Here is a 24,207-nt window from a genome sequence, read left to right as displayed (position 1 = left end):
TCAGTCATTTACCTGTTGATGGGCATTTGGATTGTTTCCAATTGTTGGCTCTTCCAATAAAGCTTCTATGAGCACTGGAATGTATGTCTTTGTATGGACATACACTTTCATTTCTCTAGGGTAATACCTAAGAGCGAAACGTCTGGGTCATATGGTAACTATATGTTTTACTCTTAAGAAACTGCCCAACCATTGTTTTCCAAAATGGTTGTACCTTTTGACAGTACCTCCACAGCCATGTATGAAACTTCCAGTTGTTCCACACAAGAGGGTTTTCTTTGATAAGGTAATCAAAGGATGGTAAAAATGTGTGTGATTTTTTCAGAGAATATCAGACAGTCAGAGTAGCAGAAGCAATTGAGCAAGTTGAGAGATGGGATGGGTGATAAAGCAGAAATTTTGTTTGAGGCCAGCTCCTAGAAGGCTTTGGTATTTGGAGAGTACATTCCAGGCAATGGAAACTCTTTGAAGGCTCCATCTTCTGTCTCTGGATGTTCCATGAGGTTTCCCACCTTTAGACTGTTCTCTCTCTCATGCTGCTCCTTTCCTTTGAACATACCCATCTACTGTGTTGGTAATATCTATGAAAAGTTCAAGACCCAATTGAAATGCTACCTTATCTTCAAGTTCATCCTCAATCCTGAGTTTCCTTCACCATTCCTTTGAACTTCACCCATGGCCCTGAGTCACCTTGCGCCTCCAGTTACGGTGAGTCCCCTATTCATCTGAGGTCTCTGGTGGCAGAGATGGTGGCTCGTTCATGCAACATCACCCACAAGACCAATCCCTTTAGGATGATGTATCTCTCTACACGTTTCTTTTGGTCTTATTTTTATGCAAAGTCCAAACTAAAGGAACATTTTGAATCAAGGAAGGTATAAATCTCATTGCTCATGTTGCCAAGAGCAAAATAAGAAGATGTGGATTGATTCCAAGGAAGAAGAACAATTACTTTTCTTCTCTCTCAGCTTCATTGGCTTAATCATTTTGTCCTCTATCCTTTGCTCCTTTGTGTGCACCAGGTCTCCCTCACTCAAGTGGGGCAAATTATGTAATTGGTGAAAGAGCAACAATTTTGCAGAGAAAATGGTTATGTGCTTATGGAAGTTCAATTAATGTCAATTAAAATGTCCAAGGAAACCATTTACTGGGCCTAGAGAAAGAAAGCAGAACTGGACCCTGGCAGAACTAGGGATAGCTGAGAAGCACTGACCAGAAAGAAGACCATTTTGAGGCCCTGCCCAGGTGCCTGATGCCCATCCTTGCTGGACCTTAATGCCCATCTCTCTCTCTCTTCTGTGTTGACATAGTCCAAAGTAACCAGCAACAGCAGAGAGTGCCCAGGAAATGGCACATGTGTGACTTTAACTGGTCTGATCGATGATCTTTGCCAGATTTACACCTTCTTCACCTCTTTTCCCAGTTTTCCACGAGACATTCAAGTCATTAGAGGAAACTGAACATAATTATTATTCTTGGAAAACCTATCGTGATATCCAGGGGTTTCGACTTTCCATTTGCCTTCAATTGTTTTAGCAGCTGGACAGGGCTATCAATAAAACATGTGTGTTTGATTTTGGAACATGCAGCTTGGTTTGCTATAATGTCATGGTGTTTTACTTTCTCTGTGTCCACCCAGACTGACAGGTGCTTCCAAATTCTAGCCTCAGTTCAGGAGGATATTCTTTCTCAAGAATGCCATCCTTACTTTAGTGTATGTATTGGCCAAGGAAAGTGCTAAAACACTTGAGCCAGGGGTTGGCTACTTTATTTTTAAAACTGCCTTTATTTTTTTAAAGTTCTATGGTTTTGACATTGAATCAATATCAGGAAAATACCAGAGGCCACTGCTACAATTTGCATTTCATAATGTGTTTTCTACTGTTTGAAAGTACACTAGACTGTGGCAGAGTTTTCTCTGGGGTCTTTTCTGTAAACCTTACCTGGGCTATTGCTTGGTTGCCTGGTTTTGTTTGTCATCAGCATCTCTGATCAAGGTGGCAGAAGGATGAGAGGGAAACAAGGCAACTTGAAACATTCCCTCCTTCAGAATAGATGAAGGAATGAAGCTCGTGCATTTAGCTGTGGGCAGGCACAAGGATTCTAGATGAGAAGACTGGTAGAGACACTTCTTCACTGTCCTGAAGCCGCATGAGCATTCAGTATAGGACCCCATCTGTTTTGTTAAATTGACAATTTCCTTTAGCAGGAAATCAAGGTTCAAACTGAGTTTTAGACTAGCTACAGAATAAGAAATAGCTTCACTTTTTAAAGACTTTGCTTTTTAAGACATTCAGCATGTAACCTAATTTCATTTGATAGGGTTTGTTTTTCCCTTCTCCATTTGCTGCCTAGAAATGTGTTTCATTATCTCCTGCAGAATTGGAGTTGGGAGGGAAAGCTGGAGAGTCTAAGTTCTCTGGGCCTCAAAAGCAGTAAAAATTAAAATAAAACAACATAAAATAAAATTAAAATAAATCACAGGAACGGCCATCCCAGAGGATTTTCTGTCTTAAACACTTCATACTGAACAGCTGTACTACTGAGGAGTACTGGCTGGATCTCTTCAGTTTCCATTTCAGAAGCACAGAGTTCAGAACACCAAACTCAAAAGAACAAAAGATAACACGTTAGCACAAACATAGACATGGCTAGATTTTATTCAAGGGAAATTGGTACCTACTTGAGGGAAAAGTTTACAACTACTAGGCTGTTTTTAGGATGTCACATATCAACACTTTCAAATTTTTAAAATTCAGAGCTTCCAAAGTGTTCTAACATTCAAACAGGCTTTTATCTTTAAAAAGTAATTATAATGAAATATGATTTCCCAGAATAAAAAACATTCATTTAGAGTTATCTTTTTGAATATTGATATGTGAGGAAAACACACACACACTAGCAATTTTAGAACATCAACTTTTTAATGTAGAAAGAGTAATTAAGTAATTACTGGGGAGAAAAGACACACACATCACTGAGTCCCTCAATAGCACAGGCTGTCTATGTGGGTTCTGGTGCCCTCAGCAGATGGAAATGAACTTACTTGATGTCACACAAAAGGGCCACTCCTCTCAGGATCCAGTGATCCGGGGACAACACTGTTCGCAAATATACTACAGTGATGAAGGTCAAATCAGTTCGCCTGGGTTTCTTGTAAATAGGACACACATACAGCTTGGGGTCCTTGGGTGCCGTGGAGTTAATGGCAAAGATGTGGAGCACGGGTAACTGCGTGAAGAGTACCTTGGGGGTGGATTCCGTGAGCTTCCCATTCCGTCTGTCCCAGGCTGCTCCATCCATGTAGAGCCCATAAATATACACACCTTCCTGGAAGAGTCAAGCATAAGGTAATAGGATTTATTTTTTAAACTAGGTGCTGCAAAATTAGTCATAAAGGCTGTCAGTTTGGAAATAAAACACACACCAGTCTTAAAACACTACTAAAGGGAGAAAGCACCACCGGGTACATTGCATTTGTGAAATACTGAGCCCAGTTTTCTCCTGCAGCCTGTGTTGAGGCTATGAGTGCTGTAGAAATGTTCGTGTTTGTTATTAGTTATTTAAGTGTGGGGTGGCCTCCCTGAGCAACAGGCTTAGCCGGTAGCACCAGATCACCTCTATAGGGAGGTGAAAGTCTCTGAGAGGTCTGGTTTGAGTTGGTGGAAGGTGGGAGCATGGAACAAGATCTGGAGCTGCTGTCAGGTGGGATCTCAGCCTGCCCCTGGCCAAGCCAACCTGTGTCTCAACTTCATCTGAGTCACAGGATGAAGTGAGGTTTCCACAGCCAGGCCCAGCTAGCGGGAGAGTCAGAGCGCCCCCAGAGGCCAGGCATGGTAGAGCCAGGGGAATCATAGCAGGGGCAGCATCCGGCCACCCTCCCCAGTGTCTCTCTCATACAATAGGCCCTACCCTGGGGGTCCTCATCATTAAATCAGGGAGATAAGATGCATAGGTGCAGAAAAAAATTTTAAAGATAAGAATTGAATAGCAGCACACACTTGTAACTGGTGGTGCCCGGTGAACTGTTCTGGGGGTGAGGGCGGTGAATTCTGAGGCAAGGTCCCTGTGGCTGGAGTGCTCAGGAGCCTCTGTAGAGGGGATGGCCTTGATGGGCCTTGATGGGCTTGCAGCAGGGGGCTGTGTTTGGAAAGACAGAGGAGAGAGCGTAGGCATCACAGGCAGAAGTAACACTACAAAGAAAGGCAGGGCGAGCCGGAAAAGCCCCAGTATTTCCTTTATCAGAGGGCTCGATGGTTGTAAAAGAAGTCAGGGGTTGACTGTGGAAGGATCTGGGTGCTAAGCTGAAGAGTTTAAACTGGATCCTGTAGGCAGTGCATTCACTAAAAAAAGAAAGGCTGAAGGAGAATCACAGGGGAGGCTCCAACAATCATGCCAGCTCACCAAATAGGTAAATGTAGAGGATGGTGACCGTTTTTCCATCTCCAGTGAGGATCGGATCAGGGAAGTAAATGCTGATTAGAACGAAAGACAGTAAGATTCATTGCAAAGTGTTTTCTGGAATCCCCCTGTGGGGGCTCACCGTGTGAGGACTGTGTTTTTTGAACCAAAAACAGAGGCACATGATTTGACAGTAAAACCATGGGCAGTCCCAGAAAATCAGGACATATGGTTACCATCATTAACTCAGTGGGTGACAATCAACTACATGAATAATGGGACCACTTAAAAGCCATCATATGGTAAATTGTATCCCTCTCCAGGGTGCTTTCAGCCTCAGAACTTTAAAAAGTCAGTGAGAAGGTGTGGTAGATAGAATAGTGTCACCCAAAACTTCATGTCCACCCAGAACCTTAGAATGTAATTATTTGGAAATAGGGACTTTGCACACATTGTTTAGATAAGGACATACTGAATTAAGGTAGGTCCTAAATCCAATGTGACTGGTAACTTTATAAGAAGAGGAGAGGACACAGAGATATATATACTTATACAGATGAATGTGAGAATGGAGGCAGAGATTGTAATGATGAAGGAAAGCCAAAGATTGTCAGTAACCACCAGAGGCTAAGAGAGAAGCTTAGAACAAGATTTTCCCTTGGGGCCTCCAGTAGAAACCAACCCTACCCTGATTTGACTTCTGGCCTCCTAAGCAGTGAGAGAATAGATCTCTGTTGTTTTTAGCCACCCAGGGTAATGATACTTTGTTATGACAGCCTTTGGAAAGGAACACAGATTTTGATTCCAGGAAGCAGGATGCTGTGGTAACAAATGCCTACAGATGTGGAAGGTATTGTGGAATTGCATAATGGGGAGAGGCTGGAGGAATTTTGAAACTGCCTAAAAGAGATTGTTGGTGGGAACCTGGAGGTTAAGGTGCTTCTGGTGAGGCCTCAGACAGGAATGTGGAAGATAATACTGGAAACTGAAGGAAACGTGGCCCTCGTTATAAGGTGGCAGGGAACTTGGCTAGAACTTGGAAATCATCTGGTCCAGCCCCCTTACTTGACAAATGAGGGAATGAAAATCAGAGAAAGGGAAAGGGAGACTGATTTACTGAGAGTCTACATGGGGTCCAGCACCACACCTAAATGATCACACTTAAATCTTCACAACTACCTTTTTTAAATTTTTATTTATTTATTTATTTGAGACAGAGTCTCGCTCTGTCACCCAGGCTGGAGTGCAGTGGCGGGATCTCAGTTCACTGCAACCTCCGCCTCCTGTATTCAAGCAATCTTCCCACCTCAGCCTCCCGAGTAGCTGGGACATTACAGCCTGCCACCACCCCAGGCTAAGTTTTGTATTTTTAGTAGAGACGGGTTTCACCATATTGGCCAGGCTGGTCTCGCACTCCTGACCTCAAGTGATCCTCCCGCCTTGGCCTCCCAAAGTGCTGGGATTACAGGCGTGAGCCACCGTGCCTGGCCACAACTCCTTTAATAAGGTTGAATTATCATGCTCATTTTGCAGATGAAGATGTGAAGACTCAAAAAAGTTAAAGAATTTTCCCACATTCATTGAGCAGATCAGTGTCCAGGAAGTGGGGGCTCTTCCCCCCAGCCATGTTCCTTTCCACTCAAAGGGGACACCCCTGGAACTGGCCCCTGGCTCCAACCTGCTAGTCCCCTTCATCTCTGCTGCCCTCAGCACTGCTCTGCTGCCTACAGTAGAATCTGTGAGTAGCCCACAGCAGTAGCTGGAAATGTGTAGAAAAGCCTTATTTATTTATTTATTAAGACAGGGTCTCACTCTGTCACCCAGGCTGGAGTCTGGTGGTGTGATCACTGCTTATTGCAGCCTCAACCTCCGGGGCTCAAGCAATCCTCCCACCTCATCCTCCCAAATAGCTGGGACTACAGATGTGTGCCATCACGACTGGCTAGTTTTTATTTGTTTGTTTGTTTGTTTGTTTATGGTGGAGACAGGGTCTCCCAGTGTTGCCTAGGCTGGTCTTGAACTCCTGGGCTCAAGCGATCCTCCTGCCTCAGCCTCCCAAAGTGCTAGGATTATAGGCATGAGCCACCGCACTTGGCCAAAAAGCCTTTTTAGCAAACACAAGTGTAACTTGTAATTTTGTAGAAATGTAGTCTACGGAGTTCTAAGAGCTCATTAGACCTTGTCATTAATCTTCCACTCTGGCAGATGGGGGAGGCTTTGGCACTGATGTCTTCTGGTTATGACGGAGGGAACCCTCACTGCAAAGCAAATGGACCTAACCAAGGCACTCATAGCTCAGTTTTAAGCAGAACTTGAAATTTCAGCTCTGGCTCCAGAACGGTCCCTGCTATTGCCCAGCAACGCCTACCCCAGGGGGTGACGTGATCTCCTCCTTGGTCTGTCTCAGAACTTCATTGTGGATGGTCACAGTGTCCAGTGCCCAGCCTTTGTGGGCACGGGTCACTTCTTGCCTCATTGCTGTGAGGAAGCCTTAAAGAAAAAAAGAAGAGATGTTGAAGCCTTGTTGCAATCTGCTTTAAAAACAAGAAGGAAGCAATGTTAAGTGTTACTTGCTTATCAATCTCCAAACTACACATCCATCTCAAAAGGAGTTGAGGCCAAACCCCAGGGGAGACATTTGTCTCAGTGTTTCGTTTCTGTGGGGACCCGCAATGAGCTAAATCTTTCTCGCCTGCTGACAGCAGGAAAGCAGTACCATTTATACTTCAAACTGGGCCTTGGTTTGAAACTCTCCTGAGATTTCAGCTGCTCAAGTCTTAAAGGCTTGTAACCCAATTCTAGCTCACAATCTCTATTTGAAAATATAATATTGAGGAATAAGATCGGAATGGTGAAATATTCTGAGAATAGCATTCCAATTAGCCTTGAATCAAACCATTATCAAGCTTCTATTTGCTATAATGGAACAATTTCATTTAGTCTAGGGAAATAAGGCATAATGCCAAAATAGAAAACCTGACTTTCAATTTGACCAAACAAAGCAATCACCCTGGAAAGGAAAGCTACATATTTTAATGTGCATAATACAGTGATTTTAAGACAATATGCAGTTCCGTACACTGTGGCTTTTCTTTAAAGTTAATATTTGCAAACCATGCATTCAATTCAGTAAGATAAGCCTTTCTTGGAGAGTAACAATCAATGTTAGAAAAAAATATCCTAAACTTCAAACTGGACTTCAAAACCTTAAGAAAACATATTTATGATCTACATATTTTATTTTGGCCTCCATGTAAATATTAAAAATCATAAAGCTCTCCAATGAGTAAAATTTTATAATGTGTGTGTTCCTGCTACTCCTAGATTAGTGAGCTCTGAGAACCAAACCAGCACATACCAATGTATGCACAAAACAACACAAAAGTGAACATTTTATCAGGTTTGAATGGGAGTTGGGGGAGGGGAGAGTTGCAAGGCATAATTATAAGCACTGAGTCGAGATCCCTTGGAGTTGGAAAGAAAGAACAGGTCCTAGCCTGGCTTTACTGAGTCAAGTTCTCCCCATTATTAAATGAGACACTTGGAGAGGCACTCATATGGTCATGCTTTCATTGCTCTGTCAAATCTTGCTGAAGTGGCCACCATGTACCAAGCCCTGCACTATGTGAGATGACCACAAAGATGAAGAGGCCATCCATGGGCCCCACATTCAAGGAGCTCAGTCCAGAGGGAGTGTGGGGGAGGCTGGACATTGACACAACGTTGTCATTATGAAAAAAGGCGTGAACAAAGTTAACTACTCGGGAAGACAACTCAGGGAAAGCGTAATTGAGAAGATGAAGTGGAAGGTGACTCTTGAGAGCTACATAGGAGTTTGCCAGATGGGGCAATTCCAGGTAAAGGAACAGCACACACACACACATGGATGGCTGAGAGAGTGTGGAGTCAGTGACAGCAGATAAGGTTAGAACGAAGATAGAGCAGTGATTTTTCAAGGTCAGAGTTTGGACTTAAGTCTGTGGATGGAGAGAAGCCACTGAAAATTTAAATAAAAATTCAAATGGTTTGGCTTTATTTGCATCTTGAGACATTTACTCGGAGTGCCCACTAAAATAGGATTAGGTGTGGTAAAGAAGGGCCTTTGCATTAACCCAAAAGAAGAGTTGACCAATCAACCAAAGCAGCTGAGTGAAGGACTTTTATAGAAGATTCTTATAAAGCTATAGTTTCATGAAACCGAGTGCCTAGTAGGAGAGACTGGTTTTATGATACAAAATGTTAAGTATAGGAGGCAGGAAATGTAGTAGAAGTTTGCCTGGTAGCAATGGCTGGTCAATGCCTGTGCTCTGTGTGGAGTCACTTCAGGGGATTTGATCAGTATGTGAGTATGTTGACTTCCTTTTTTATTATTTTAGAGACAGGGTCTTGCTATGTTACTCACGCTGGTCTCAAACTCTTGGGCTCAAGTGATCCTCCCACCTCAGCCTCTGGAGTAGCTGGGATTACAGATGCGAGCCACTGTGCCAGGCAACTTCCATTTTAAACATCCAGGCTCCCATACTTTAGCAGTAAAACATGTGGTGTGTTTTCCAGTCAATGGTATATATGACAAAAATAATAAAACCCAATTCTCCATTCTAAGGCACTCCATGAAAATGTCATTTTCACCATTCAACATTCAGTGTGCATCCATGTATTAGACACTGTATATCCTAGTAGGGTTTTGTGGACTTGGAATTAAATCAACCCTATTTTATGATGTTTTAAGATTCATTACTGATCTATGAATCTACAAGGTCATAATGTACAAGGCATGAATCCTGATCTTAACCATCCATTTGTACAAGTTGAATAATTAAATTTTCCTATACCATTTAAAGTTTCAGCTAAACTGCAAATTTGACCTCACTCCTTGTGGCTAGACAATGACCAAGACAATGTCATAGGTGCCAGAGGAGGATAGAGCTGGATTCTCGCTTATTTAGCACATCTGCTACAAAGACTTCAGCCATGATCAGAGCTCTGAAAAACTCTAGTGAGAATAAGGAGACATCATGTCTTATCTTCTCCCTAATGGGGAGAGGCACTCCCTAATGGGAATGATGTTGGCCAGTTGACTTCAGCCATAAGTCTCCTAATGCTTAGCAATGCCAGGAGGTGGACTCTAGAACACACTTACATTACCTTGTACTATTAAGAAAGGAAAATGTTAAATATATTTGCAGTCTGAGAGTGGAGATAGGAAACGTTAATGGGCCATTCCCATGTTCAGAGAACGTAGAGAAGATACATGTCCTTTCAAGTCTTGATCATTTTGTCTCTGCTTCCTAAAGAGAGCATGATCCTTGCAGCACTCAAAGGGTAGCAAATCCAATGAACTGTTCATTATTGAATTTAAAAAATGAATGGCCATCTTTCTTGTAGACTGATAGCAAGTCTAATGGAATGAAAAGCTGATTTTTTGAAGCCTGTATAATTTTTAAAGACTATTGATATATTTTTCTCTATAAGAGCTTGAAAGCAGTACTTTTGTTTTGGCACAATTTAGTTTTTTGTTTGTTTGTTTGTTTTGTTTTGATTGTTTTTTAGACGGAGTCTCGCTCTGTCGCCCAGGCTGGAGTGCAATGGCGTGATCTCCGCTCACTGCAAGCTCCACCTCCCGGGTTCACACCACTCTCCTGCCTCAGCCTCCCAAGTAGCTGGGACTACAGGCACCCGCCACCATGCCCAGCTAATTTTTTGTATTTTTTAGTAGAGACGGGGTTTCACTGTGTTAGCCAAGATGGTCTCGATCTCCTGACCTCGTGATCCACCTGCCTCGGCCTCCCAAAGTGCTGGGATTACAGTCGTGAGCCACTGCACCCCTGGCTGGCACAATTTAGTTTTAATAATTCCTAAGCCAAATTTCAATCATCAGTGGTGCAAAAATGATTCCTATGTTCATATGTTTAACTCCAAAGGGAGAAACAAAAAGTTGGGGAAAATCTTCAACAATAGTAACCTTCTATTCTTCATGAGAGTAAACCACCCACATGAAAACAGGTGATTTGATTATTTAAACATCTGAGTTACATGTGGTCTAAATCAGATGCTTTAAAAAAAATTCTTCCCCCTCAAACCCATAAAGCATAATGACTTCTTAAAACACTTGTCAAGCTTGTTCTTTTTAAAAAACTCACAAGTTTGAAATATGTATCTAAAATACAATTTATAAAATGCTTAATCTGCCTATTCTGGAGCCCACAGCGCAGGGTGGGATGGGGGTAGGCAGCTGCCCACTACACCAGCACAGCAAGACTGCAGGGGTGTGGTCCTCCCTCCCAGGCCCTTCTGTTCAGACACCCAAGGGGAACATGTGCACCCCTGGGATCACACGACCAGAAAACAAGACCCCAGAGGTTTCTTGAATCTCTGCTTACCAGAGAAGCTGAGTGCAGCCCTGCCAGCCCATCCCTGAGCAGGGCACCCCCAGGTGGGACAAAGCAAGGTATGGCTCGACTGGGCAGGGCAGGGCAGGGCTGGGCAGGCAGGTGGGCTCTGGAAGGGGAGGATGGTAGCAGACAGGGTGTTGCCTCCTGCCTGCAGGTGGGGAGCACCCTGATTGAGTGGGCTGAGAAGGGTTGGTCACCAAGCCTGGACCCCCCAGCTCCTTTGGTTATAGGCTGATATCACAGTAGTGGCTCACGGGAAGCAGTTAGCTGGAAAGTCTGAGGCCTGGTCCATAGGGTCAGGGAGGAGCTGGGGGAAGAGGACAGTACCGTGAAGGCAGATAAAAAGGTAGCAGCCTCAGATTTCTGCATCCCCCTGGGGTTTGCCAACCCAAAGCCTGCAGCTTACTTTATAAAGAGAAGAAAAAAAAAAACACTTAATGAAAGTTATAGACAGCTACCCCCCACTTACCCACACACACAAAATCCAAATGATTTTTTTCATCTCCCCTCCAGCCTCCTCCCAATACAATACAGTTTCCTGTTTTCTTTCTTTTAAAAAATTCCCTTTTAAGCTAGGATTATACTTTGGAAACTCAGGTCTAAAGTAACACTTGTTATGTGTCCATTCCTATAATAGTAGTAATCCAACAGTTCAACACACTCACGGCTGTTGTTTGACTTGTGCAAGCAGCTGGCTTAAAGAAAGCTGAAGAGTGCTTTAAATATCATTTCATACAAGGTCTTAGAAAAGGTGAAAGAAATAACTAATCAGGAAGATTGCTCTTCTCAAATTTATAAGGAGTTGGTTGGCATTTTGTAATGATTTACACTAAAAATAAGCAACATTTTCTTTTCTTTAATAAATGAACTGGTCCTTATGCAATAGGCCTTAGGCTGTGCAGTATTTCCTGTCTAATCAGTTACTAAGCTTCCCAGCAGCATCTTTGAAGATGAGGAGAAATGATGTTCCTGCCACGAGTTTAAGACAGGCAGTTTTTCCCCCAAATGAGAAGCAAATGTAGTTCATTGGTAAATTAAACAAAAGGTCAGAAATCATTAAACAAAGATAGGGTTGGTCAACCCCGTTGAATAAAAATACACCAAGCACCTTCCCCGGTTCTTTGCTGTAAGGCAGGGACATTAAACTGCTGAAAATTAGAGACACCCAGGAATCTTCTAAAACTCCCAATTCCCAAGTCACAGCTCAGATAAATACAATCAGAATCTCTGGAGGTGGAACCCAGGCACCAGATTTGTTTTAAGGCAGGGATTCTCAGACCTTAATGTTCATGGGAATCACCTGAGGAGGGGGATGTACTAAAAGCGCATGTTCTGATTCAGTAGGTAGATCAAGAGTGGGGCCTGAAATTCTGCATTTCAATCAAGCTCCCAGGTGATACAGACGCTGCTGGCTGGTGGACCACATACTGGGCAGCAAAGGTCCAAGGTCAAGGTTCTTCACTCATTAGAATGACCAAGGAAGCTTTTCAGAAAATTTATTGCCACCAACAGTGTGACAGCATTCCTATTTCTCCGCAGCCATTGTGAAAGACAGTGTGGCAATTCCTCAAGGATCTAGAACCAGAAATACCATTTGACCCAGCAATCCCATTACTAGGTATATACCCAAAAAAATACAAATCATTCTGCTATAAAGACACATGCACACATATGTTTATTGCAGCACTACTTACAATAGCAAAGACATGGAACCAACCCAAATGTCCATCAATGATAGACTGGATAAAGTAAATGTGGTACATATACACCATGGAATACCATGCAGCCATAAAAAGGAATGAGATCATGTCCTTTGCAGGGACATGAATGAAGCTGGAAGCCATCATCCTCGGCAAACTAACACAGGAATAGAAAACCAAACACCGCATGTTCTCACTCACAAGTAAGAGTTGAACAATGAGAACACATGGACACAGGGAAGGGAACACACACACTGAGGCCTATTGGTGGGGGAAGGGGAGGGAGAGCATTAAGACAAATAGCTGATGCATGCGGGGCTTAAAACCTAGATGATAGGTGCAGCAAACCACCATGACACATGTATACTTATGTAACAGACCTGCACGTTCTGCACATGTATCCCAGAACTTAAAGTAAAATAAAAAAGAAAAGAAAAGAAAATTGATTGTATGGATTCTAGAGGGCTCATCCCTAGAGATTCTGATATACTTGTTCTGGGGCCCCAGGCAGTAGTATGTGTTAAAAGCTCCCTGGGTGATTTTACTGTGGAGGCAGGTGTGAGAACCACTGCCCCGTAAAAAGCTCTGCAGACAAGTCACTGACAGTCACTGATGCACAGTTGTTTTAAGAACAAGTTTGACAAGTGGGAAGAGTACAGGCACAATATTAAGAAGACTGTCACTAGTACAAGCTGACTCTTTCCAGGGCCCCTTGAGACACACACCTTCTCTGAAATGACTAATCCAGGACATAATTGGCTCCAGTAAAACTTCGGTATAAACAGGAGAGTTGGGACTACCTGTCTTAGCAAGGCTGGGATCAGCTAAACCCATTTAAAAATGTAATTTCTGCCCTGAACTATCTTTTCCTTGAGCTAGTTTATGCTTCCTTTCCCTTTAACCAACCTCCCACTTCTCCCCTCTCTCGCAAACCTTTCCACTGTTCCCTCTGTTGACAAACTCTCATATTTTCCACCTTTTCACAGAATGTTCTTTCCACCTTCCGCCAGGTTGCCCCGGCTCAACCCTAAAGACCTTGTCCTTCCCAGCTGTTCCTCCACCCTTTAAGGGAATTTCTGCTGCATTGACAACCATAGCCTCTGGCCACATGTCCCTCCTCTCATTGTCCTTGCCATATACCCATCTGCTGCGACCCATTAAGCACTCTGACAACACCTGGGTCTCTCCAGTACCCCATTCAGCATCTGACCTCTCAGACCTTTGGCCTCATCATTTTTTATGACCTTCTCCTCAACTCCATCCCTTTTCTTCATTTACTTCCCTGTTTAGTTCAGATCCATCCTTTTCATCTCTTGCCTGGCAAAACCGCAATCCCAGATGAATCCAAATGCCCCCCTCTCTCACGTCTATACGAGGCTGCTGAATGAAACTAGAAACCATCACACAGCCACCATCACCACAGTTCACCATGAAGAGCCTCAACAGAATTCTCAAGGCCACTTATCAGTCCTTCCCTGTCCCCCTCATCTGCCCTCTTTCTCAAACTTCCGCCACTCTTTTAAAAATCTCTCCACCAACACCTTCTTGCTTTCAAGAGGACCTCGCCTCCTGCTTCAGACAGAGAGTAGAAAGCATCAGATGGGAATGCCCTTAACTTCTTGCCAGCAAGCCTACCTATGCTCCATCACCATAAGCATCTATGCCCTTTCCTTCCTTATTACTCTTGTTACAGTGTGCAAGGTGCCGCCTGCCTGGAGCACATTTCTCCACCTGTGAGTGCTGTGTCCACCTCCTCCTGCCTCTTTTCCCTCCTCCTTGGGATTGTTGAGCTCTCTCTCCCTCCTTCATTCCTCCCACAACCCCCTTTCTATCTTTCTCTCTCCTTCCCACCAGTATTTGAACAGGTTTAAGCCTCTCCTATCACTAAAAGAGAAAGAAAGAAAACTTTTTATTCTTATACCTACTCCTCCAACTTGATTCTCCTCTTCCCAGCCAAATGTCTTGAGAATTATCCATGTTATGCATACTCACCTCGTCTCCATTTCCTCGTTTCACTCACACATCCCCAAATCAGACTCCTATACCTCCCCACCTATTCCCCTGAGACTTCTGCCAACAGTCTTCTTGTTGAAAAATCCATCTGGCCATTTTTGGCCCATCTTACTTGCCCTCTTGGAGCACCTGCCACTACTTACTTACTACTCTCCTTCTCCTTGCCTTCCATGACACCATGCTGTCCTGGTTTCCCTCTTCCACACTGTTTGACATGAGGAGCCCATTCACAAGAGTCCAGGTGACCTGGAGGATGGTGCACAAGCATATTCAGCAGAATCCTGGCACGGATGACTCAGGAGGAAGATGGGCAGATCATGGCTCTGCTGACCTTTGCAGGACGATGAAATTCCTACTTGGCAGGTGGAAGTGAGGAATGAGCATGCTACAGTGGGACATTAGATGAGCCACTCATAGGATGAGGTCATCAACGACGGGGCCGAGGCCAAGGACAGAAGTTGCCGAGAAGAGCACACAAAGTGAGCTCTGAGGTAGGAAGAGATCAGAGGAGGGACATGGATGGAAACCAAGGCATGAGAGTTTTCAGAGTCAGCATTCTAGCTCTAGTCAAGGGCAATGATGTCATCAGGGAGGTCGTTAGATATGAGGGCCGTGGAGAGAGCAGCTTCAGCACAGTGATGGAGCCGGGCCAGATTACAAAGGACTAGGTGGTTGCTAAGGAAGGTAAACACATGCAGAAACTGGAATTACAAGAGATGTGGTTGTGTCTAAGGCCAGTGCGTAAAAGCTGCTCACACAGAAAGTCAAGGAGGATGGGTTGTTATTCACTCAGAGGCATTTCTATAGTTCTGTGATTTGGGGACAGGGCAGGTTAGTGCTATCACTCACGTTGAAGTTTAGGACTTGAGGTCCACTCACCTAGATTTCCCAAGATGTTTAAGGGTAGCTCTCATTCATCAAACAGTGGCACAGGGGCATGCTTAGAATTGCTATTAGATTAGAAGCTATCCCCAAGTCCCTTCCAATCCTAAAGGTCCATTAGTCCTTGGCACACTTTCCCACCTCCACAAACGGCAGACTTTTATAACTCTTCAAGACAAGCATTCAGAGATTGTAGCTAGTTGATGATGTTTCCCTGAAAACACACACACAGGCAAAAAGTTGTAGATTACTTTTACAGAATGCAAGATAACAGAACAAAAATGATCCATCTCTTTGATCCAGCAGGATTGCCTCTAACTGAAAAATCTTGATTTGCATTACGGAAGAAGTTGTCACTGATATCTGACACAACTGACTGGCATGGCTTGTTAAGATACTGAGAAAAAAAAACAGAAAAAAGTGGGCACAATTTGGCATCTAAATGGCATCAAGCTCCAGATTGAGCTAAACATTCGGAAAATAACGGGACTGCATGGTTCAATCTACTATAGAGGTGTGAGACCTGGGGAACACACTCAGCCTCTGCCTCCATTTCATTAGCAGCCCCTGTGAGTCATAGCTAACATCAAATGGCAAAGCATGGCTATCAATTAAGATGTTCTGAAAGGCAGTCAATACCCTGGCCTGAAGTCAGGCTCATTACGACTATATTCTTTGGGTTTAAACACATCCCCACACACAGCACAGACATGTACACACACTTGCAAGCTCATGCACCAGAATCTAAATCATGTTACACGATGCACTGAAAAGGCGCACCTTCGGGAAAAACAGACCAGGGCCATCCTTTGCGACACCCGAGAAAAACAATCTTAAATAATGTGGGAAGATGTGCACCAACAACTGCTGGGAAAACCCAGTGGAGCACAAAGGTTCCCCTGGCCTGAGTAATCTGCCAGGAGACAAATCCACGCACAGAAAAAAGCTGCACGTTGAAAAAACTATCACAGGGTCACAGATATAGAGAGCTTGACTATTTTAATCATCCAGTCTAATTGCCACATGGTTGAGCTCATCAATTGCTACAGAAATGATTGTGAGGGGTGCTGAAAATGCCAGATGAGCTCCACGGTGGCTGACTCAGCCTCTTCAAATATGACAGACAAAATATCAGGCCACCCATAAGGCAAACAGCAGTGCTACAAACAGCAGAAGCTCAGGTGCTGACCAGGGGCAAGCGAGGCATGTCACTTGTCCTTGAGGTAGCACGGACCTCAAAGTCACTTAGGCCTGTGGAGCAGTCACCAGAGGGTCAATGAGGGAAACACACTAAACAGCATCAGATGCCACACTGCATTATACAATTATAAACATTAGCAATCACACGTGAATAAAGCCTTTGCAGGTGTTCTATAGTCTTCCTTATGGTCCAGGTGATTTTGATTACTGTATATATATTTGTGATGAAACTACAGCCTTTATGCAAACTGCATTGTGTTTTACTTAAATATGTAGGGTTTTTTTCTTTTTTTTTTTTTTTGAGACAGAGTCTCGCTCTGTTGCCCAGGCTGGAATGCAGTGGCGCGATCTCGGCCCACTGCAAGCTCCGCCTCCTAGGTTCACGCCATTCTCCTGCCTCAGCCTCCCGAGTAGCTGGGACTACAGGCACCCGCCACCAAGCCCAGCTAATTTTTTGTATTTTTAGTAGAGACAGGGTTTCACCGTGTTAGCCAGGATGGTCTCGATCTCCTGATCTCGTGATCCGCCCGCCTCGGCCTCCCAAAGTGCTGGGATTACACGCGTGAGCCACCACGCCCTGCCTATGTAGGGTTTTTTTTTTTAAAGCCATTTACTTAAATGTTTTGAACCAAAGAAAGAAATTACTTCATTGAAGAGGACTGAGTTAGAGGACATAAAACCCAGGAGATACATTCATGTTGGGAGATCAACTGTTGATGTCAAATAGTGTCCAGCGAGGCTTCCAGTTGGAAAGGACTCTATCTGTTTGCACACTGCCTGGGAACATGTATGGAGCAGCTGTAATCTTTATTTACCAGATTTGGCCAAGTGAGGTGGAACAGAAAGTAATTTGTCCCTCATGTCAAGAGAATGAAAAGAGAGCAGAGAAGTGATTAGTGTGCAGGAAGAGTTGACTTCCAGTCTTCTGTGCGACTAACAGAAAGCAGTCGTGGATAAGGGTGTGTGTGTGCTTGTGTGTAAAGGGTAGGATGTTTGAATAAGTTAGGGCTTTCCAAGACATGGAGAGACCTGAGAGAAAGAATCAAAGTCTAACTTGAAAGCAGAACTGAAGAAAAGGGAAAAGATAAGTATTATTAACAAATGAAGGAAAGTAAGGCATTAACTGAAATGTGATGTATTAGTCCATTTTCACACTGCTATAAAGACATACCCGAAACTGGGTAATTTATGAAGGAATGAGGTTTAAATGGACTCAGTTCTGCACGGCTGGGGATGCCTCAAGAAACTTACAATCATGGCAGAAGGGGAAGCAGGCACGTCTTACATGGAGGCAGGAGAGAGAGAGTGAAGGAGGAACTGCCAAACACTTATTAAACCATCAGATCTCGTGAGAACTCACTCACTATCACGAAAGCAGCATGGGGAAAACCACCTCCATGATCCAGTCACTGGGATTACTATTTGAGATGAGTTTTGGGTGGGGACGCAGAGCCAAACCATATCATGTGAATCTACATTTGTATTTCTTTAAGTATTGTTTGGCTTTGTAACATTTCTTAACAAATATTAACAAGTAAAGATCAGTTCATATTAACACTTTGCTTTTTAAAGTTATATTTTGAATGAAAAAAATCACTGAAAAAAATTATGTGCATTCGTGACTATGGAAAGCCAGGGATGAACCAACTCCACTCGCTTGGTTTCTAAATATCAAAGATACACTCAATAACCTCACACTTTTGAAAATCATTGGTCCTTACGCCTCTCCCAACTCCAAGTCTGCCAACACACCTCTCCAGTGCTCCCTGTCTCTCTGCCCTACCTGTCCCTCTCCCAATGTTCCCTGTCTTGTACCTTGCCTCCAGCCTACATTGTCCCTCCTTGCTCTCTCAGAGACCCCCATTTAATCACTCCATCAAATCTGTTCCCTCCTTGGCACCTGGTTAAGGTCCCAGGCCCTCTTCCTTGGACCTGGCAAGAGTCTCATTGCACTGGGCCTCCATATTCCAGTCCCTCACTTGCCTTCTCTTGGGATTACCTTCTGATATACAGCCCCAACCCCTGAGGCCCCGGAAGATTTTTCATACTCCAGCCTCATTCCCCACTACCCCCAGCCTTGCTCCTGAGCCCTGGCCACACTGGTCTCCCTGTTCCCCTGAACAAGACTTGTTTTTGCTCAGGCCTCTATCTGGAAAGCACCCGCTCTTTTTTTGGCATCCCTGCTTCTGCAAACCCTACTCACTGCTTCCTGTGTGAAGCTCTTGGCAGAATTAATCTCTCTGTCCTCTGGGCTACCATGGCACTTAGTTCTCACACAGTGGGGCACTTATCACATTACATTAAGGTTGCTGATGTGTCTGTCTTACCAACCAGATTATAGGCTCCTTTAGGGCAGGAACAAAGTCTCAAATCTCTCTTCATTGAAAGTACCTAGCAGAGGGGCTGGCAAATGGGAGGTGGTCAAACAATCCTTATTAAGTTAAATGCTATTACTTCAGGCTCCCCAGCCAGAAATTACCTGGTGATGACTTACTCAAATTGAGGCTCATACGGAGGAAAGAGACTCATAAGTAGACACACAAAATCTGAGACCCATAATAAAAAATGTTCCTCCCCTAACTCAATGGAAATTCTGGGAGAAAAATAGATAAGTGAAATCTGGGGGCTGCCCTTTACAACTCTAAAGGCTACGGACTTTATAAAATACTATGTATAATTTGATATGTTCATAGAAATCACCATGGTTAGTGTTTCAAATTTAAACATTTTTAAGGTATTGGAAAATGCATACAGTGAATGAATGTATGTATACAAAGGACAATTAAATACATATTTTTCATGTATAATATTGATCAAAGTATGCTTTACACAAAAAAAAACCCTGCACAAATCATCAGTATACAGCAATATCAAGGAATTTTCACCAGGGGAATTCAGCCACATAACCAGTATCCAGATCTAGAAATGAAACATTCCTGGGCCCCAGAAGTCCCTTGTGCCTTCTCTCTCTCTCTCTTTCTCTCTCTCTCTCTCTTTTTTAGATAGGGTCTCACTCTGTTGCCTAGGCTGAAGTGCAGTGGTGCAATTATGGCTCACTGCAATCTTGATCTTCCAGGCTCAGGTGATCCTCCCACCTCAGCCTCCCAAGTAGCTGGGATTACAGGCACATGCCACCACACCCAGCTAATTTTTATATTTTTTGTAGAGACAGGGTTTTACCATGTTGCCCCACTGGTCTTAAACTCTTGGGCTCAAGCAATTTGCCCACCTTGACCTCCCAAAGTGCTGGGATTACAAGCGTGAGCCATCGCTCCTGGCCCTTTGTGCCTTTTTCTAATCACTGCCCTCCTTCTACAGTCATTATCCTGACTTTGAACACTATAGAGCCATTGTGCCTGTTCTTCTTCTTTGTATAAATGGAACCATACCGCATGTAATGTTTTCTGTTTGGTTTCCCTTACTCAACATTATTTTATGAGATGCACCTATATTGCTACAAGAAACAATAATTCATCCTAAATCTGTAAGTGTGAATGTTTCTAAAATTTTATTACAAATGGAGCCATAAGCTGCTGAACCATAAGGAATTCAACATTTCTTCATTTTCACCAAGAATTACTTGAAGTAAAACTATCCATATTTTAGTAAGACAAAATGTGTCATGTTTCTGAACCTTACAAACTCTATGACATCAAGCCATTAACTTTCTCAGTAAACATTTCTAGAAGGAAGGAATAAATGAAGCAGAATTATAAAGCACTCTTTCAGGAAAAAAGAAAAAGAAAACTAGAAAACTGAGTGGGGGAAAACCCCCCTGAAGTTCTCTGAATACTTTTGTCACAGTCATTTTTGAAACCAATATAATTTTCTAAACCCTGGAAACAATTTTTGCATCTTTTGGTGCTTCATTTTTGATATTTCACAAACATTTAAAAACTATAAGTTAGAGAGAAACTTCTTTTTACTCTTTCATGTGTCCTAACCCCAGACTGATGGTTTGCTGAAGTTGGCGAAAAGAAAAAGGAAGGGTTTTGCTACCACATTGTAAAGAATTGATAGGAAGAGCTTCAGATTGAATTTGTAAAACAAATACAGAAGAATTATTTGTGTTCTTTCGCCTTTGAATGGCTATGTGCAGCACCCAGCAAGCTACGCCTCCATATTGTTTTATATGGTATATATTTATCACACGATGCTACTATCCAACAATACACAAATTCCAAGTTTGCCAAATCTCCTATAAGCACATACCTTGGGGATTAAAGAAACCAGTCATCCAAAACACATTAGGCCTCCCTTCAAATATCCACGTAGAAAACTGAGCATTTCTTTCCAAAAGTTCAGTGAACCAGAAGCCCAGTGTGGACGAATCCCAAGACACTCTTTTCCAGAGCTGAGGTATACGAGCATCATACATGTTGTCCAGAGCATCTCTCAGATTCTGGAGAAGAAAAAGTTAAAACACATGAATAAGAAACATCAACAAAGAAGGAAATGCCTACTGATGTAATAACAGCTCACCTCACTCATAATGATTGTTCCTTCAATGGCCAATTTTAGATCACTCAGGCTACTGCGGAGTATTGAAATGACTCTTTGCATTCTGTCAATTTCTTGTCTAAGAAATATGTTCATTGAATTAAGATGGCCCATCTTTATCAAACGAGATTTCACCTAAAACAAAGTAAACAATGCAATAAAGGAGATTTTCTCATCTGTCATTTCTCTTCCAATAACCTCTTCTTTCTCAATTCTTTTTCTTCCTCTAGATGTATCTCTACCAGCCCAAATGAATTCTAAAATATGTCTTGCAGAACCAAACTTGCCATTAAACTTTCCATTTCCTGCATTTCCAAAACTACTGTTCAACTAAAATGATTTTTATTTCTTACTGATTGTACTTAGCTAATAATTGGAAATGTACCTTAAAGAGCTGAAATAAAATTGTACCTTTTTCTCCTTTCACATGATTAAGTACTGGGTGTCAGTTAGATATTCTTTTTGCAATCTAACCTTCATAGGAGTACAGTGGAATTTTTTTCTTCATTATGTTTGCAGAGTTATTAGAAATGTCACAGAAAGTTAATACAGCAAAAATCTTTACAGAGCAGTTACCAACAAATATGATTAGCTATAGTTTCCAAAGATCATTGTTGCCTTAGCTATGACAGCTAAAGAGAGCCTTTCCTAATCCAATCAATGAAAATATTTGATTTTGTAGGAAAGCCAGTTAAATATCTGTCATTTGTTCCTTTTGATGTATCACTTATTGACTATTTTGAAGAGATCAATACAAAAGCCTCTGGTTGTGGGAACAATAAAATATGACAATTATTGGAAAACAAGCCAATGCAATATACACATTTCAATTTGGTGACATATGCCCAGCAAAAGATTGACTACAAATACTGGCAGGAACTCATAGAGGGATTTGAACTTTCTGCTGGCCACAATCAAAGAGATGCCAGAATCGAAGGAACAAGGAAGGGACACATGGAGTAGGAGAGAACTCAAAGTGAGGTATCAATCCAAAGGATCACAGGAGGCCAGGAACTGCAGGATTCTCTGCCAGAGATGCCCACTGCCCCCTCATAAAGCCTGGAATGTTAGAGATGGGTGGGCTTCAGAGTCATCTGAACCATTCTCCTCCTTTTATAGGACAGACCTCTAGTATGGTGCAGAAGTTTCCTTTCAGCAAGGGACACCTCTGTTTACTGCAATTGGGTTGTTTCTAGTGAGTGAAAGAGGAAGACGGAAAGCACAAAAAGGGAAGGAGATATAACACTGAGCACAGATATAAAATAGGCAGCCTGAATAGGACTACCTATGTGGGTGGAGCAAACTATATTAAAATCAGTCAAGCATGCCAGTGGAGGTCCCTAACGCAGTCCGACGTAGCAACCTTCAGCTACTCTTCAGAATTCTTGGTTCTAGAGCCTACATTTTTGCAGCCTCCAGTGCCTCATTCTCATCTCCATCCCAAGTCCTTCAACCTCCAGGGGCTGAACAGCATATGTATATGCTATACATACATACATACATACATATATATGTGTGTGTGTGCGTGCGTGCACGTGCATGTGTGTGTGTATATATATATATAAATTATATCTATATATAATTCCCTTTAAATCAATCCATCTCAAGAGTGGAAATTCACTCTTAAGGAAAAGGGAAATTATAGAAATACTTTTGCAACCCCATGAGTGGAAAATAAAGCTCAGGTATTGACTACAGTATCAAATCAATATCCCAGGTATCTCTAGTATATTAACAGTTTCAAACAAATCACCTTGTCCTGCTTAGGGTTTTAAAAGGGAAACTTTACTTGAGATAGAGACATGCTTAGAAAAACCTTAAACCCTAGAAAATGTAATTCTAGTCCTGATTTTGAGTATAATTATTGTTCTAGCCTAAAATTGTCTTTTTATTAATAAAATTTAAGACTTGCTGTAGTCTTATATAGCATTTTCATTATGTTTCTGGGACCAGGTAGTATTCTCTACAATAATGTAGCTTCATTTTTACTACAGAACTCAATGGTATAATTATATTTTGATTTACAAAATTCACTTTACAGCCACCTGTTCAAGAAAGATCTCTTCTATAAAATAAGACACTAAAAAGTAAGTGATCTTGGAACAGGGACAAGTTTTAGATGTCTCTTAGTACAAACTCTTTCCCATATAGGAATCCATTTAGTTACACCCCTGATGCTCAGTTTCTGCTGGAATAATCACCAGAACAAAGGTCTTGTTGGTGAAGTGGCCCCAACTAAGACTGGACAGCTCGAATTATCACAAGGTCTTGAACCTTTCCCCTGGCAATAGCAGTCCTGTGGTGTAATCTTTTAGAGTAAGTTTTATCTCACTTTCACATGCCAGTATTAAAAATCTTTGAAGGCAAGTATGTTGCCTTGTTTTTTGAAGATCACACCAATAAAACTATTGAAAATGTATACTTACAATATTTATCCATTTAAAAATATTTTCTCCCCTTACTATAACTATCTCTACATGAAGCTATTGATTTCAATATCTTAACCAAAGGTCTTGGTACCTATCTACACAATGGAAACAATAATTATTTTAAGAGGCAATAAAACACTTTTTATTGTTGGGACACTCATTGCATGCTAAAACTAGTTAAGACTGCAGGTTCTAGAGTCAGATCACTTTGTGTTCAAATTCTTGCTCTGCCACTTAGCTTGATTTCTGCTGGTGCTGTCCTGAGCACTGAGTGTCATAATGTGTATGAAGCACTTAGGACAGTGCCTGGCTTGTAATGAGTGCTCAAAAACACAGCTACTGTCCCATGCCACCCCATACTAATCAATGAATAAGTGTGGTTCTTAGAAAACTTCAGATTGGTAACAGGGTGCTTATATTCATAATATCTCCACTAATTGTTCTACCCTATTCAATGAGTTTCAGAAGTGATTAAAAATCAATGGAACAGATGGGTGGATCATCTACCTACAGTTAAAACACTTGGAACGTCTTATAGAATACCAAATGACCAACACCATTGCTTTTTGGCCTTAAAGATTTTTGAGTTTTTTTTTTTTTAGCACAGCTTAAGGCATCATAGAAATTGATATATAAATGGGTCATTGTGGAAACTTTGATTGAGGAGGAATTAACTTGTGAAGGAATTTT

General features: G+C 42.4%; 1 protein-coding gene across 2 annotated transcripts in view; it reads right to left on the bottom strand.

Moving 5' to 3' along the window:
* Positions 1-2,905: 2,905 nt before the first annotated feature.
* Positions 2,906-24,207, bottom strand: part of DNAH8 (dynein axonemal heavy chain 8) — a 322,731-nt gene continuing 301,429 nt past the window's right edge. For both annotated transcript variants that reach the window (XM_063812416.1, XM_054686792.1), the window contains 4 exons: positions 21,071-21,223; positions 20,801-20,990; positions 6,770-6,891; positions 2,906-3,330 (listed from right to left, as the gene is read on the bottom strand). In XM_063812416.1, the coding sequence (XP_063668486.1) occupies positions 3,043-3,330; positions 6,770-6,891; positions 20,801-20,990; positions 21,071-21,223 (753 nt within the window). In that variant the 3' untranslated portion in view covers positions 2,906-3,042. The remainder of the gene's footprint in view (positions 3,331-6,769; positions 6,892-20,800; positions 20,991-21,070; positions 21,224-24,207) is intronic.

This window comes from Pan troglodytes, chromosome 5, assembly GCF_028858775.2.
Source record: "Pan troglodytes isolate AG18354 chromosome 5, NHGRI_mPanTro3-v2.0_pri, whole genome shotgun sequence".
In the NCBI taxonomy this organism is placed as follows: Eukaryota; Metazoa; Chordata; class Mammalia; order Primates; family Hominidae; genus Pan; species Pan troglodytes.
This window is presented reverse-complemented; position numbering and strand designations above follow the sequence as displayed.